We start from the raw sequence: 15503 nt of genomic DNA, 5'->3' as shown, positions 1-15503 counted from the left end.
TTTAAAGAGGAGTCGTATTTTATTCATTCACGCAATAAACATTTACTGAGTGCCCGATATGTGCCAAGCCCTGTGGTTGCTGGCAAAGTAGAGATGTGAATAAAACACGTAGTGCCATTGAGGAACTCGCTGCCTTGTACTGGAGACCCACGTGTGAACTCGTGGTATGACAAAAGATGACCGTGTTGCTGTAACACAAGTACAGAACAAATGTCATAAGAGGGATTTGCTCTAGAAAGGATCTGGAGGTCAACTGAAAGAGAATGGTGTATGAGCTGGTTCTGGAAGGTTCAAAAGTATTCCTTCAGACCTTTAAAGATGGGGAGCCGGGGCGCCTGGGTGGCGCAGTCGGTTGAGCGTCCGACTTCAGCCAGGTCACGATCTCGCGGTCCGGGAGTTCGAGCCCCGCGTCGGGCTCTGGGCTGATGGCTCAGAGCCTGGAGCCTGTTTCCGATTCTGTGTCTCCCTCTCTCTCTGCCCCTCCCCCGTTCATGCTCTGTCTCTCTCTGTCCCAAAAATAAATAAACGTTGAAAAAAAAAAATTTAAATTTAAAAAAAAAAAAAATAAAAAAAATAAAGATGGGGAGCCTATGGGGCACCCGGGTGGCTCAGTCGATTAAGAGTCCGACTTCGGCTTAGGTCATGATCTCACAATTCGTGGGTCCAAGCCCTGCGTCAGGCTCTGTGCTGACAGCTCAGAGCCTGGAGCCTGCTTCGGATTCTGTGTCTCCCTCTCTCTGCACCTCCCCCACTCGTGCTCTGTCTCTCCCTCCCTCTCTCTCTCGAAAATAAATAAACATAAAAAAAATTTTAAGAAATAAAAAATAAAAGATGGAGAGCACAGTCTAAGCAGTGGAACAGACATTACAAAAGGCACAAAATGGCAATACGGTATTGTTGAAGGTATTTTCAGGAGCCTAGAACACAGGATGGTGGGGAAAGAATGGGAAGAGGGGGTGGAAAAGGTAGTCATGCCAAGAAGAGGTCATGCCAAGAAGAGGTCATGCCAAGAAGAGCCTTGGTCTAGGACTTCATCCACAGGCATGAGAAACACTGAAAAGAGAAATGATGTGACCCTAACACAAAAACCCTCTGGGGGGACCCATGGAGGACGAACTGTACCTGAAGACAGGTCAGTTTGGAAGATACCGTAATAGAACAGAAGAAGATTCAAGCAACACAAGATGGAGAAGGAGGGCAGATTTTAGAAATATTTAGGTGGTAGACACTGGATTTTCTGACCAACTGGTTGTACATTCTAACGTCACATAGAAACAGTCTAGGGATTAACCACTCGAGGAAAGGTTTGCTGTCTACTTAAAAAATTTACCCATGACATTTCTTTCCGGTGGTACGGTGGCTGAGGTTAATTTAGAGTTGACTATAGCCTACAGTCTTATAACATGCAAGAGCCTTTACACCTTATAGATTAGGCTCCATACAGCGTCTCTGATCCACAAAAGCCTGTCCTAAACTGAAAAGTCAACGTATTATCCCACCAGCAAGGACCTAACCAGATTTTGTTTCTTGGTGATATTTGCACCCAGCACAAGCAATGGTTTACCAAAGAACATGCTATTGTCTGAACTCTCCTAACTCTCTGGGGTGTTGGGAACTTAAGCCAGAATTGCTCCAGAGGTGTAAAAATGCTAAGGTTTTTATACAATACACTCATACTCCTTTTTTCAAATAAAAACATTCACGAGAGCGTAAAAGATATTGAAACACCAAGAGAGGTGACCTTTTGTAAGTGCATTCGTGTTCTCTTGGGAAATAAAGAATAAAGTCATTCACCACCAAGTGTAATATTCCTCACTTCCACTTGCTTGATGAAAGGAGTCAACACAGGTAGTTTCAAATTAAAACACAGTTGGAGTAGCTGGCTGAAAATGGATCTCTCCAAAGAGGGGAAAGGAGGTGACAGGATGTTATTTATTAAAACTTGCATGTGATTATAACTTCGTCCATCACCTCCCTCCCGCATCACTCTGCTGGCCAGCACAAGCCGCGCGCACATTTAACACAATGCTTGAGGACGGCAGGAAATAGGACTGTTTTGCAAAATAAGCACACTTCCCACACACCCCACATACGGGGAAGCACGTGACTCCAATAAGTAGAAAGGGCAAAGGTTATTTCTAACGATTTCTGTGTAAGTGCTCACGAGTCCTGTGATGGCTCATTACAGAGTCACCGCGGGGCCCAATTCTGTAATGGAAGCAGGGACCAGAAGGACCCGTTACAGACGGGAGGGAGGTCATATTACTCGCCAGGGACACAGCCGGTTGGTGGCAGGCCCAGATTGGAACCTCGAGTGTCCATCCTCCACTCCCAGGAAACTCTCATGTCTCTTAAAATAACAGAACAGAAGGATCTGGGACACACAGTCAGCTGTGCCCCAGAATTAGTTTCTATAAAATTAAAACTTAATAAAGTCATCAAGGTGGTTGTGCTGGTCATTCCGCCCCACCAATGACATCAGTTGGGTCGGCAGACAAAACAGATTTAAATTTTCTTCAGATGCCAATTTGGGCCTTTTGTGTTATCTCTCTTTTCCAACCCTTTAAAGTCATAGTGGTAAAACTGTCTGCTCTGCCATTCTTTAAAATCTAAAAGCACCCTAAGTTTGGAGATATCTTGCATTAAGCAACAGCTTTGATGGACATGCTCTGTAGAACCTTTATGTGGGAAACTGACTTTCCAACTCCTGATCAATAGAATACCCCCGACTTGATGGCATTACACGTGGAACATCTAGACTCACTCTTCCCCGGGACTGGGGGAGAAGAGAGTGAAGAAAATGTAAAGTTAGTAGCAACATTTGTGCAAAGAGGTCACACAGTTAAGGCTCTAATAGCTTCACCGACAAAAGGTTTGCGGTCTTGAAAATTATTTCATGGAGGTATGTGAGCATGTTTTCACGTGGAAAGCGCTAGAAATTATACAGCTATTGCCCTCCCCGGGGGGAGACAGACTTTTATTTCTAGTTAACTGATGTCATAATATCTAGTTTTAGAAAACGCAGAATGATTCCACATCCGTTTGATCTAACCTCTTTTCTTCTTCAGATAATGCCTGGGCATTGAGTTATTCATCTTGTTTTGAACAAAAGGTAAGATTTTCCCCCTTCTGCCCAGAAACTACCATTGGGAAATTAATAGTCAAGATGAACAAGGAATTCATCTCATGGCCTGTGTGTGAACTTGCTGGTTGCCAGAAGGAGGCCTGTGAATTCTTAGGGTTATTTTAGATTTGGTAGCATGAATTGGGAGCTTAAACAGTCATAAAAGACATGGTCGTCAAGATTTGAAGTTTCAGAATTCTCTGTACTTCCAGAGGATCTCTTTTAAGTTTTATATGCGCCTGTTCTAACCTCTCGAGTTTAAGTGTAGTTTATCCTGAAGCTATACGAAAAAGCCACGGCTAAATGTCAAGCCCACTGCTATAAATCACATTTCAAACTGGTAATTACTTATTAGTGGAGAGAAGGCTGTTTGAAATGGTGCTGTCTCATTAGAAAGCTATTACGGACGCCTGCAATTCGGCCTTAATAAACAGAGGTAAACTTCAAGTGTCTACTGTGTGACACGTACACCAGACCAAAACAACTGCTATTAAAATTCCCAAGGATCTCTCTCTCTCTCTCTTCTTTCCTAAAGTTAAAAAAAAAAGTGATTCCCCCCCCCCATATTTTTTAGGAACATTTGTTGGGGTGGGGGAGGTGGATTTCTAAAAAGAGTCTCAAGTGAAGTTATTTTAAGTTCCTTATTTTAAGTAACTCTCTAACTTATTTTGTCCTTTGAACTCAATAACAAAAAAGCTCTTTCTACTGAAAATGAAGTATGATAATACCAGTCGTTATTATGCCAAATGACTGGACAAACAGAATATGAAAAGACTCATGTTCTCAGCTGCCTCATTTCCTATTTCATTTTATGTGACAGAGCCTCTGTTTATATCCAGAGTCACTAACTTGATACAAGTAGATTTCCTTTACCTTTCGTAAGAGGAAAAGAACTTCCTGTAAATGATCTCTGAGTGTTTCAATATACCATCTATTCCTATCAAGTTTCATATTTGGAAAAGAACCATTTTTGAAAAGGAAATTGATAAGATACCCACCCCAAACACACAAAAGATGCATATGAGCGATTCCATCTACTCTCCCAACGCTCATTGTAGGTGTCTGTCTTAATATTTACCATTTCCTTCCATCAGCACCAACACCACTCATTACGTGTTTTAGCTAACGTTTTAAGGATGGATAAATAATACCCCTCCCTCGCTGGGCACACCATATTACATCCAACCTAACAGATAGGTGAGAATCTAGCAAGGCACTTGGCCCTTAGGGACGCTCCAGAGAATACCGAATGATTGACACAGCTCTTCGTCCCCCACCTTTTGGGTTTTTTGTTTTTTGGTGGCTTTTTGTTTTTTGTTTTTTTGTTTTTTTTGTCAGCAGGTACCTAACATTCAATCTGCATAGAAAACCACTATCCTGAAACAGCTTATCCCTCAACATCACTGTCAGACCTGCTTACCATGTGCAGATCAAGAAATGAAATAAGAAAAGAGAATCAAATAACATTAAGAGTTTCTTCCCCCACGCCTTCAGAAACACCTCGCAGATCTGGCAAACGCAGAGAAGTACTTCAGCAAATAACGAAAATGTGATCATAATGAAGCCATGCCAAAGACAGATAAAAACAGGCTCTATGGGAATATGCCTGAAATCGTTAAAGAATCTCACAGGTTTGTTGAAGAAATTATGGCCACCTGCCCTCCCATAGCTTCACACTTGGTGTCAGTACTGGTTCCTGAAGAGGGATAAAAAAAAAAAAAAAAAAAAAAAAAAGAGAGGAACCATTCAGTGTGGAATGAAGACATTCAAACCCAGGCATCTGAGACCTGGGAGTATCGAAACACTCGGTGCAGACATGAGTTTATGTACATATGTGTTTTGAGGTTAGATTTCGATTTAGGTGCATTTCAAAATTTACAATCACAAGTCTGAAGACTGTAGCAACCACAGCAGTGATTGACTTGAATTACTAACGTATAAACTATACTTGTCACTTTGCAAATCTGGCTTTTCATGAAAGAGAGAATCGAGGGCGCCTTACTGCCAAAACAGTACAACATCCTCTGTAGCCAGATTTTGCGATAAAAAAGATGGTTATTTTATTTAGATTTTATATTTATGGAAATGTGATCACAAGACATTTTTAAAGCATGAAGTACTGATCCCAGGGATAATACATATTTAAAAAAAAAAAAAGAAACTTGCTGTTTTAAGGGGAAAGATAGCAAAGCTACCCTGTGAGCACCAACCACACGCTTAAAGCAACCTCGCCAGTGAAGACAGGGCTCGGGATGACTTGGAATAGTATGTGGTTTCAAATATAATCTCATCTCTTCCATCACATTGTGTTTGGTAGAAAATCACTTCTTTCAAACTGAAAAAAATGAACAAAAATTGATGTCTGACCATTGCACACAAGTGGTCAACAATAAGTAAGGAGAAAACAAGGAAAAAGTTCCAGGATTTGCCTCCTTCGGCATTTCCTCCAGTATTTTATCCCCTGGGTTCCCAAGTCACAGCCAAAGCCATTCCGTCGCGCTGCCAAAGGGAACCGGCTCCTTCCGAAATGCTCTTAACAGCCCTGCGTTTTACGATGATGAAACCCTTTCTAAAGCCTCCGTTTCCATTCACCGTTTTGTTCGTCCTTCCTGTCTGACATGCAAATACAGCCTCCATTCTTTCCATACAACCTAATTCGAGGCAACATATGTTAAATCCACACAGAATCATGTGAGCGCTCAATCCGCATACACACCATTACCCCACGGAATGCATGCAATGAGCTCCCACAGAGTTGTCTGCGTGCAAATCACACGAGCTCTGAGACGTATGCGGGGCTCTTCCCGGACTCCAACCATCCAGAGTTGTGCACGGAACCTGTTCCCTTGTAGGCACAAGGGGCTGTCTAAATACCCACCAGGATAACTGGCCACCATGCAGGAGCCGGCCAGCTCGTTACTGCAGGCGGCCCCGGACGCAGGCTCTCCCACAAAGCTCAAGGAGGCTGCCGCGCAGGAGACTTGCAGTCATTTATCTCCTGCAGCCAAAGCGCCAGGCACGGCCCCCTCCCTTATTTTACCTAACTAATAGCTCTCAAACCCCATATTGAGAGGGCCTGCTGTGGATCTTGCGGAGGTACAAAATGGTGGATGTGAGCTAATTTTTCCTGCTTTCCCCATAACTTATCGCATCCATCACCGGCCGTGCTCCCACCTAAGCACCCCGGCGGCGGCGCACCGAGCACGCCCCGCGGACCCGGCCCGGGGGCAGAAACACGGCTACCCACCTGATGTCATGTAGCCCCGCGAAGCCTGGGGCGCGAAGGCCGCGGGGAAGCGCTTGTGCAGGCGGTAGTCCTTCTCGCTGCGGGACCTCATTCGGTCCGAGGCCCGGTCGGAGAAATCCGAGCTAGGCCAGGCTCGCCGCAAGGTTGTGCTCCGGGTCTTCTTCATGGTGGGGGAGCGCGACCTGCCGCCCCGATCCTGGGGGCCTCAGCGCCGGGGCGCAGCGCGCTGCTTCATCCGTCTACGGCGGGCACGACCCTGGCGGACTCTGCGCACATTTTCCCAGCCCCTCCTCGTCGGCGTCTACACCGCCAGCGGCGGGTCCGGCCTTCCCCACGCCCCCACACACCCCCACGGCGAAGGCTCCGATTTTACACACGTCCCACAATGCATTACACTTCATTTGCAATCCGCCCGGCTTATAGCTTCCAGATTCCTGGGGGGGAAAGGCACGTTAGGAGGCTCCCCGGCCGGGAGGAGGCGGGGAGGGGGCGGGCAGGGTGGGGGCGCCGAGACTTGCAGCGTGAAAGCAATGGGAGCGCAGACAATGGCCCGATTCAGCGCAGGAGTGCTTAGCCAACTGTGAGCCACGGCACAAAAGACCCAAACAAATGAGGAAGCCGAGGCCTCCTCCGGGGCTGACCCGGGATCGGGCGCCCGGGAAGTCGGAGGGGCGGCGGCAGACCCTCTCCGCACCCGGCGGCTCAGAGCGAGGCGTGGGGATGACAGCGTCCGAGTCGTGTCCCCCCGGGCCTTTCGGCCGCGCGGCCCGCAGTCCCGGGCGCAGGCTGGCTCGGCCTCCCCTGCAGTCCTCGGGAGGCAGTCTTCATTACAGAGGCTCGAATGGGGGGCGCGTGTGCACAGGGATCCGAGCAGACTCTGCAGACAGCAGCTGCGGCAGGCGGGCTCCTGCGGATTCCAGGAAGAGCCCGAGTCCTCCTCGCAACTGCAGCGCCTCGTCAATCTTCCTCCTTCCCAGGCTCAGGGTGGTGTGCGTGTGTGTGCGTGTGTGTGTGTGTGTGTGTGTGTGTGTGCGCGCGCGCGCGCGCGCGCGCCGACACGCATGTGCCCCCCTACACATGCATGCTCCTACTTACTGGCCGAGGGGGCGTCTGGAGCCATGGCTGCCAGCGATGCCGAGCCTGCCGATCCACACCCGCACGGTGGCACCAACGCCCGGTCGCGAGCGCGCAGAATGGCTATTGAAGGGCAGGAAGCGGGGCAGCCGCCCAGTCTCATGCTAATCACCGAGCTGCCTTAAGTTAGAGCACGGATCCTGTCAGGCTTCTCATTTTCATGTAAAACACCCTGCGGCGGCGCGGGGACCTCGGCGGGAGCCCCAGCCCGGAGTCCGTGCTCGGATATTTACATATTTTTAGGATAGTCCCTCCCCCTCGCAGGAAGAGACAGAACCCCCTCGGTGGGAACAGGGAGATCTGAGGTGTCCTGTCTTGCCCACCTGCGCCAACCCCGGAGTCAGCTAGAGCCGGAGAAGGGGGCGCCACCGGGAGCTCCTGCGACAGCCGCAACCGCCGGGGCACCTGGTCCACGCCGCCTGGGAAACGCAGTGGAGGTGGTCTCCGGCTCTTCCTCTCTCTCCCTGGATCCCTCGTGTAAGTCACCAGCAGCCCGCTAACCTGCATTCAGGTCCTTTACACAGCACGGCTCTGCACAGCTGCTTCTGGTCCAGCAACCAATCGCTAAAGGACAACAATGCGCGCGACGCGGGAGGGGCGGAGGGGGATGCGCCGCCCCGGGGCCGAGGCGCGGGGCCGGGACGCCGAGGTCACGCCGAGTTAAAGGCGCGCGGTCACAACGCTGCGGACCCCGACGACGCTGTGCGGGCTGCCAGTTTTGTTTTTGGTTTTTTGTTTTCAAAGCGCTTATACCCCCATTTGGGTTTCCAGAAATGCTCGGGTGTTCTAAACAACAAAAATAAACCTGATTTTTTTTTCGACAGTATACTTTATTGTACATTTTTGCGCTTTTTTATTACTGACGATGCAACGTTCAGAATCATTTTTATGTTGTTGTTTCGTAGACACAGGTGCCAAGTTACAGAGACAAGGATACGAAATGTTATGGGGCTATGACCTTAGGCTGATGCCACAAAAACAAACAAACAAAACCAGAAAAACAGCAGGCTCTAAATGGTTAAGATTCAAGAGTTCTAGCATGATTTGGTGCTATTCGGAGGCTTGAATTCTTTGTTGGGGGTGGGGGCGGGCAGCAAGGTTCTTGAAGAACTATGCATATGGGGGCGGGGTTTAAGCCACAAGCATTAGATAATCTAGAACCAGAGCCTCTATTCAGTAATTTAAGGCTGCTCTCTAAAGAGCCAGAACTCCTCTAAGGAGCCAGCGTAACTAATCTATCTCTTGGGATAATGGGAGTACACAAGCCAGCAAACAAATAAAATCACTAAGTATCATATGGAACTTATATTTACACTAATCAAAATTTACTACAACTGTAAACCAATTAGCCACAGTTTAGTGACATTTTTTAAAAGTTAGGAAAAGAGACTCCCCCAGAAGGCACATTTTGCTAAGATGACTTCTTTACTGTAAGAGGTCTTCTAAGAACAGAAAGACCACAGTGTTAGAAGCTACAGAAGACTAAATGTGTAAAGAACCATAAAGGTAATATAAAATAAAAATGCATGAGATATTGACATTTAGATCTCTCAGTCCAATTCAACATACAATTACTCAGTACCTCCCATGAGCCAAAAGTGGTGATGTGAATGATTATAATAGTTCTGACTGAAGGCTAATGGTGATTGCTGTGGCAAATGTGATATTTACTCATTCAGCAAATAATTATTGACTATCTAGAATATGCCAGCCCTGTCATGGGCGCTGAATACCACACATGGCCCCACACAGTTTATGGTGTAGGTAGTAAGCAGATAAATGCACCAGTGTGCTAAGTTCTAGAAAGAAGAATAACCTCTATGAAAAAAAATGTTCATCTGAGACCTAGGGAATGAGGAGTCATCCAAGCAAAGAGTTGGGAACACGGTATTTCAGAAAGTGGGACCAGTACATACAAAGGACCTGTGGTAGGAAGTGAGTGTGGCCTCTGCTGGAAGAAGTGAAGGAGGGCCAGTGGGGCTGGAGTTGGAGCAGAAGAGGAACGCGTGTGATGAGGTCATAGAGGAAGGCAAAAGCCAGATCGTGCAAGGACTTGCAGGCTGTATTAAAGATTTTGTATTCTATTCCCAGTGCAGTGTGAACTGCTGAAGGGTTTTGAGCAAAGACGCACAGATAGTTTTAGAATTTCTCAATAGAAGGAGCTCAGAAGAGGGAATCTGTTTGAAGGGAGGGGTCAGCCAGGAATTTCCTGGAGAGTAAGTCTGAATTGCCCTTGACTTAAAACTGAGAAAATATTCATTGTTCACGTGAAAAAAAAAAAAAAAATGGGGTGGGGTGATGGAGGTTTGGGGAGGAGAGCTACCCTCAGCCACCTCTGAGTGTGGGCCTTAGAGGGGAGTGGTACTGTCCCGTGTACCTACCCAACAGAGTGCCCTTGGAGGCAAGGCCAAGGAGCCAGACACAGAAGCATCAAAGAGCAAATAGGTGGGGTTAGCTGAATGGAATCGGATAGTAAATGGAGTAGGAGAGTTAGGGACAGTTAAGTAATTTATCCATCCGAATCAGGTGGCAACATCAAGAAACGTTATGAAGGTAAGGCTTGAATCTCGTAAATAGCACATTACGAAACCAATCCTCTCGGAAGAAAGTGGACGTGGAAACCCCTGTGATTGTAGCCACTGTGAAAATGAGACTCAGTGTGTCCTGTGCAAACATTCACTCCGCTCACACCCAACTTGTAGATCTTCAGTACTGGTTCCAAGTCTCTCCACCTAAATGAGACTGTCCTGTATCTGGGTCACCCATCGTCTCTCAAGGAAGTTCAGTTGCATAACCCAGTATTCAGTACTAGGCAAGTTTAGAATTCAATGGAAAAATGATAAAGCAAATGAATTTTACAGTGTAATGTTTAAAATCAGGCTCCAGCATAATTTGTACATTTGGTATTTACATATGAGCTTATAGACGCTGATAATTAGATACACGTTTGCTTTGTGATTCTAACTCAAATGTATAATTGATCTTAGACTTCTGATTCTAAGTGGAAAAGTGTAAGAAATTTGACTTTGAAATTCTCACTTAAAACTCTAGTTTTTTAGGTTTCTAAGAGTTTAATGAACTTGAGAGTTTTAAGAATATAAACTCCATGAAGGCAAGGGATTTTTCTGTTTTACTCATCGCTGTTCATTGTTGTTTTATTCAGTTGTATCTCCAGTGGCTAGTAATGCCTGGCATGTATTTGATGACTAATGAAGCCTGAGTGAGTATTCTGAAGATCTGGTTTGAAGCCTTCCCAGTCAGACGTAATAAGTGCTTTTTTAAAAGTAGGGGCACCTGGGTGGCTCGGTCGGTTAAGCGTCCAACTTCAGCTCAGGTCATGATCTCACGGTCTGTGAGTTCGAGCCCCGCGTCGGGCTCTGTGCTGACAGCTCAGAGCCTGGAGCCTGTTTCAGATTCTGTGTCTCCCTCTCTCTCTGCCCCTCCCCTGTTCATGCTCTGTCTCTCTGTCTCAAAAATAAACAAACATTAAAAAAAATTAAAAAAGAACTAATGAAAAAAAATAAAATCTTTAAAAGTTAAATATACCAAATTTATAAATGCGGCTTAAATTTTTAAGGGAATGGACTAAACCGTATTTCTGAATGGAACTAATTGTTGAGTAAAGGGACTTTATAGTCTTTAACTTGAATTAATCAAATATTTTTTCAACATTCCCCCAAGAGTTATAGTTTTTACTTTATCATTTTAAATTTACAAACAGAGTAAACCGAATCTAAAAACTTAAGGGCATTTTTTTTTCCATTTGTATCTCTTGTAAAAGAAAATTTGATTTTTTGAATTTGTATCTCTCGTATACTGAGCATTAATGAAAGACCTAAATATCTGTAAATGATCTTTGCTGTGCACAGAAAGCCCCCCTCAGACATTAGAAAGCCCACCCTGACTACAGACTGAACATGTAATAATAGATCAGGGAGAAAAATCTCTGGAGTAAAGAAAAGGTTGATATGAGTGAAAAATGAACACAAGCATAAACGTAAGTGGTAACAGGTCTGAGCCTTGACCCTGTCACCTAGAAGAGGAATTTCAATCCAGGACCTCCTAGGCTCACAATACTCTGGGATGCAGGGACGCCCACTGCAATTCCACTGGCAATTTCCAATGGCATATTAGACTCCCCAAACTAGAATATCCAGGGGACATTCCATTGAAACTGCAACCAAAGTTGCCTGTGGCCTCATTTCTCTGCCCAAGTGCGACTATAGTACAGTAAGTGACCTAAATGCGCAGAAAGGAAATAGGCATTCTCGTATTTATGTATGTTATGTGATAGAGGCATCGAATATTGTGATTAAAATACCTGTTAAATAAAAATGAGAATTCTGAGTCTGTGAATAATTTATCTTTCTGCTTCTTCTTGAAACATGATTTGCAGATGAGATTAATAGGTTAATTTGACAAATGAGCTGATTAGTAAAAAAAAGAGAGACATAAATGCACACCTTGAAGTTGGGCAGGTGGGTGACCCTGGTCATAAAGCTAGATGCGAGTCGGAAAAGAGCATGCCCTTGAAGGACTAGGGCTTTTTCAGAGGCTTGTGAAATGGAAAACCGGAGGAGTCTCTTCTGGGACACATATCTACACGCGTATGTTCATATGTATATATGTTCGCACGTCTGTAGGGCCTGGGATATGCTGGCCTCCAGAAGGCAGCTGGCTAAGGTAGCTGACCAAGGCTCTGTCCCCAGGGCAAGTCTATCCACATCTTGTCTTCCCTAACCCAGGCCCCAAACTGCTAGTTAACAATTTTAACAGAAAGCTCCAATACTTACGGTCTTTCTTAAAAGATGCTAGACAGGTGGTGGCTGAAACACCCTGGGAAGTGATAAATCCATAGGAGGAAACATGGTTAAGAGAGCTCTGAAGAATAAGGAGAATGCATGTATATTTGTTCTTTCTATTGTTATCAAAATCTAAGCTGAATTTCTCTTATTCTCCACTTAGGTACATTGTCACCTGTCATTTACTCCTAACAGGGCCATAATGAGTCACGGTTGTCAATGAATGCTCCCTTTTTTTTTTTTTTTTTTCAACGTTTATTTATTTTTGGGACAGAGAGAGACAGAGCATGAACGGGGGAGGGGCAGAGAGAGAGGGAGACACAGAATCGGAAACAGGCTCCAGGCTCTGAGCCATCAGCCCAGAGCCTGACGCGGGGCTCGAACTCACGGACCACGAGATCGTGACCTGGCTGAAGTCGGACGCTTAACCGACTGCGCCACCCAGGTGCCCCTGAATGCTCCCTTTAAAGACAGCAATGTCTGGGGACAGAGGGGTTCACCAAAGAGAAGTAACTCAAGAGGGCCTGAGATCTGGAGGACTGTTGCTGGAGTAAACTGGCATAATTGTGATGCCCACCTCCAGACCAGACTAATCGCAGGCAGAGAGAAACAGAGAGCAGGGAGGCATGGTGATGTCCAAGGTACTATATCCATATCCTTGTTGGGGGCCTGGGAAAAGTTCATCTTTGGGTTCCATTTGTTTTTCTATTGTGATGGTAGTAAGATTTCTCTTAAAGGGTTGCAGCAAGAATCTGAGATAAATACACAAATGTCCCAGTTCACTGCTGACAAGTAGAAGGCATCAGTAAAAGACAACCAATTTTGTTAGTATTGATCACTGAGAGGGGAAAGCATTTTTAAAACCTGAGTCCCTTCTAGATCCCTTTGTTCTATAAACCCTGCTTTGTATCAAATTTACAAAAGAGGCTGAATCCCAGTGGGGGTCAAGGATGCTACCAGCTAGCTCACTGACCCTGATGGGTGCTGCTGAGTTGGACAGTGGAAATATATAGCATCCACAGACCGGTTTTAGAACAAAAGAAGAAAACAGCACCCAGCCCAGCTACCGCATACTCGGGAGCCGGGGCATTCAGTGGTACCCAGCACACCTTGATTAAAGTGGAGAAATTCCTGGGGTCAAGAACAGAGTTCAGACAAGGTGGAAACAACCCAAGGGTCCACCAACAAAAGGACAAAAGGAATGTGGTCTGTCCATACAATGGCACAGTGCCTTAAAGAGGAAGGCAATTCTGACACAGGTCACAACGTGGACGATGAAGCTTGAAGACACCAAGCGAAGCGAAAAGACGCCAGACACAAAAGGACAAAAGCTGTGTGGTCCCACTTAAATGAGGTACCTAGTGTAGACAAACCCGCGGCCATAGAAAGAACAATCACGGTCATCAGGGCCTAGGTAGGGTGGGGAGGAGGAGTTGGTGATCAGTGAGTATAGAGTTCCGGGTAGATGGTGGGGATGGTCTGCCCAACAATATGAATCCACTTGTTGCCACTGAACTCAAAATTAACTAAAATGTACATTTTTTCAAACGTTTAAAGATAAAAAGAAGAGACTGCATGGAACAAAAGCCACAGGCAAGAAGTGGCTTTGTGTGAGGCCGTGCCGTTGCCAGTCGGTCTTTATACTCGCACACGCCGGCCGCACACATCTTCTCCTTTATCAGCTTTGAAAACGCAGGCTAAGTTCAGGTAGGCCACAGGCCCAGAACAAGCTCAAAGGTAAACGGGCAGGGTCACGTGCCACCGAAATCGGAGTGGAAAATGGGCCCTTCGAGGCTGCACTGGAGTTTGTAGAGAGGGAGAGGAAACAATTTTTAAATTTCTTCTAAGTTTGCAGACACTGAAGTGTTTGCCATGAATAAATAAATACATACATACATACATAAATATATACAATTAACAAACACTCCATTCTAACACTCCATGTGTCTGCCAGCTGGCAAAAGTAGCCTGATCAATGACACTATGGTCAGATGTCAACAGCGGCAGCTAATAGTCTTGTCCAGCTGAAAGGCAGGGAGATACAGGGAATCGTAAGAGACGGGTGGAAACGCATGTTGGGGCAGTGAGTGCAGGGAGGGCTTGAGACTTAGGCCAATTAGGCTGTGCATAACTCACAAGGAACGGGGGCACCGTGACTACCAAGCAAAGGAGAGACATAACTGAGTGGTTATAAATTTAATCCAGCGGAAACTGGCTGCAAATAGGCAGGGGGAAGCTTTTTGGAACGATGAAAATACGGTTAAACCGAACTGTGGCCACGGCTGCACAATTGCACAGATGTATCAAAACACATCCAACGCTTAAAAACTGGTGAGGGGCGCCTGGGTAGCTCAGTCTGTTGAGCGTCCGACTTGGGCTCAGGTCGTGATCTCACGGTTCGTGGGTTCGAGCCCCGCGTCGGGCTCTGTGCCGACAGCTCGGAGCCTGGAGCCTGCTTTGGATTCTGTGTCTCCTCCTCTCTCTGACCCTCCCCCGTTCGCTCCCTGTCTCTCAAAAATAAATAAATGTAAAATAATTTTTTTTTTAAACTGGTGAATTTATGGAATATGAATTATACTTTCTTAAATGCTGTGTTTTGTTTTCTTTTTTTTATTAGCCTAGCCGTAGAGTGAGTGGGACATTATCTGGAAAAGAAGGACACCCACCCCAGAAGGCCAGCTCTTGACTCGATGCGAGTTGGAATTTGAGTTCTCCCTGGAAGCATGGAGGAGTGTGGATAGGAGACACCACCAGGTTAGAACCTGCAGATCTACACGGCTGATGTATGAGACGATGGGTGAGGAGGGCAGGCCAAGGGGAGAGGATCGCGGATACCTCCAAGGTTTAACGGACTGGTGATTCCGCACACAGAAGCGGGGAGTCATTTTACTTCTGGGTCCCCCCCTTTCTTGAACTTTGTGGCACTTATTGTTTATGCTACATGTTTTGGCCCTTATTCCCATACTTTCCAATACTACGTAACTCCTAAATATGATACACACACATTTTTCTTCTTGCTGACGTAACTGACAAGCTCTCCCTTGCAAAATCCCTTGACGACTGTGGTCCTTATCTGGGTTCTTGTTTGCACTGGTGCCCACTCTCTCCTCTTAAAATGTGTCTCTCCTTTGTCTGTTTCGCTGTCCCTCTCCACTGGCTCTCCTCCCACCTCTCAGTTCCCCCCTGCCCACGAAAC

General features: G+C 46.1%; 1 protein-coding gene across 5 annotated transcripts in view; it reads right to left on the bottom strand.

Annotated features, from left to right (window-relative positions):
- STOX2 (storkhead box 2) overlaps window positions 1-15503 on the bottom strand; it is a 227623-nt gene that overhangs the window by 107456 nt on the left and 104664 nt on the right. Inside the window, exon 1 of one of the 5 annotated variants that reach the window (XM_025933114.2) lies at window positions 6372-12519. The exons of 3 other annotated variants lie outside the window; for them this stretch is intronic. In XM_025933114.2, coding sequence (XP_025788899.1) covers window positions 6372-6537 — 166 coding nt within the window. In that variant the 5' untranslated portion in view covers window positions 6538-12519. Of the gene's footprint in view, window positions 1-4753; window positions 4803-6371; window positions 12520-15503 lie in introns of those variants that run through there. One more of the 5 variants, XM_086703168.1, reaches the window with a different exon arrangement.

Source organism: Puma concolor, chromosome B1 (genome assembly GCF_028749965.1).
Source record: "Puma concolor isolate L17-30 chromosome B1, mPumCon1.1.hap2, whole genome shotgun sequence".
Classification (NCBI taxonomy): Eukaryota; Metazoa; Chordata; class Mammalia; order Carnivora; family Felidae; genus Puma; species Puma concolor.
This window is presented reverse-complemented; position numbering and strand designations above follow the sequence as displayed.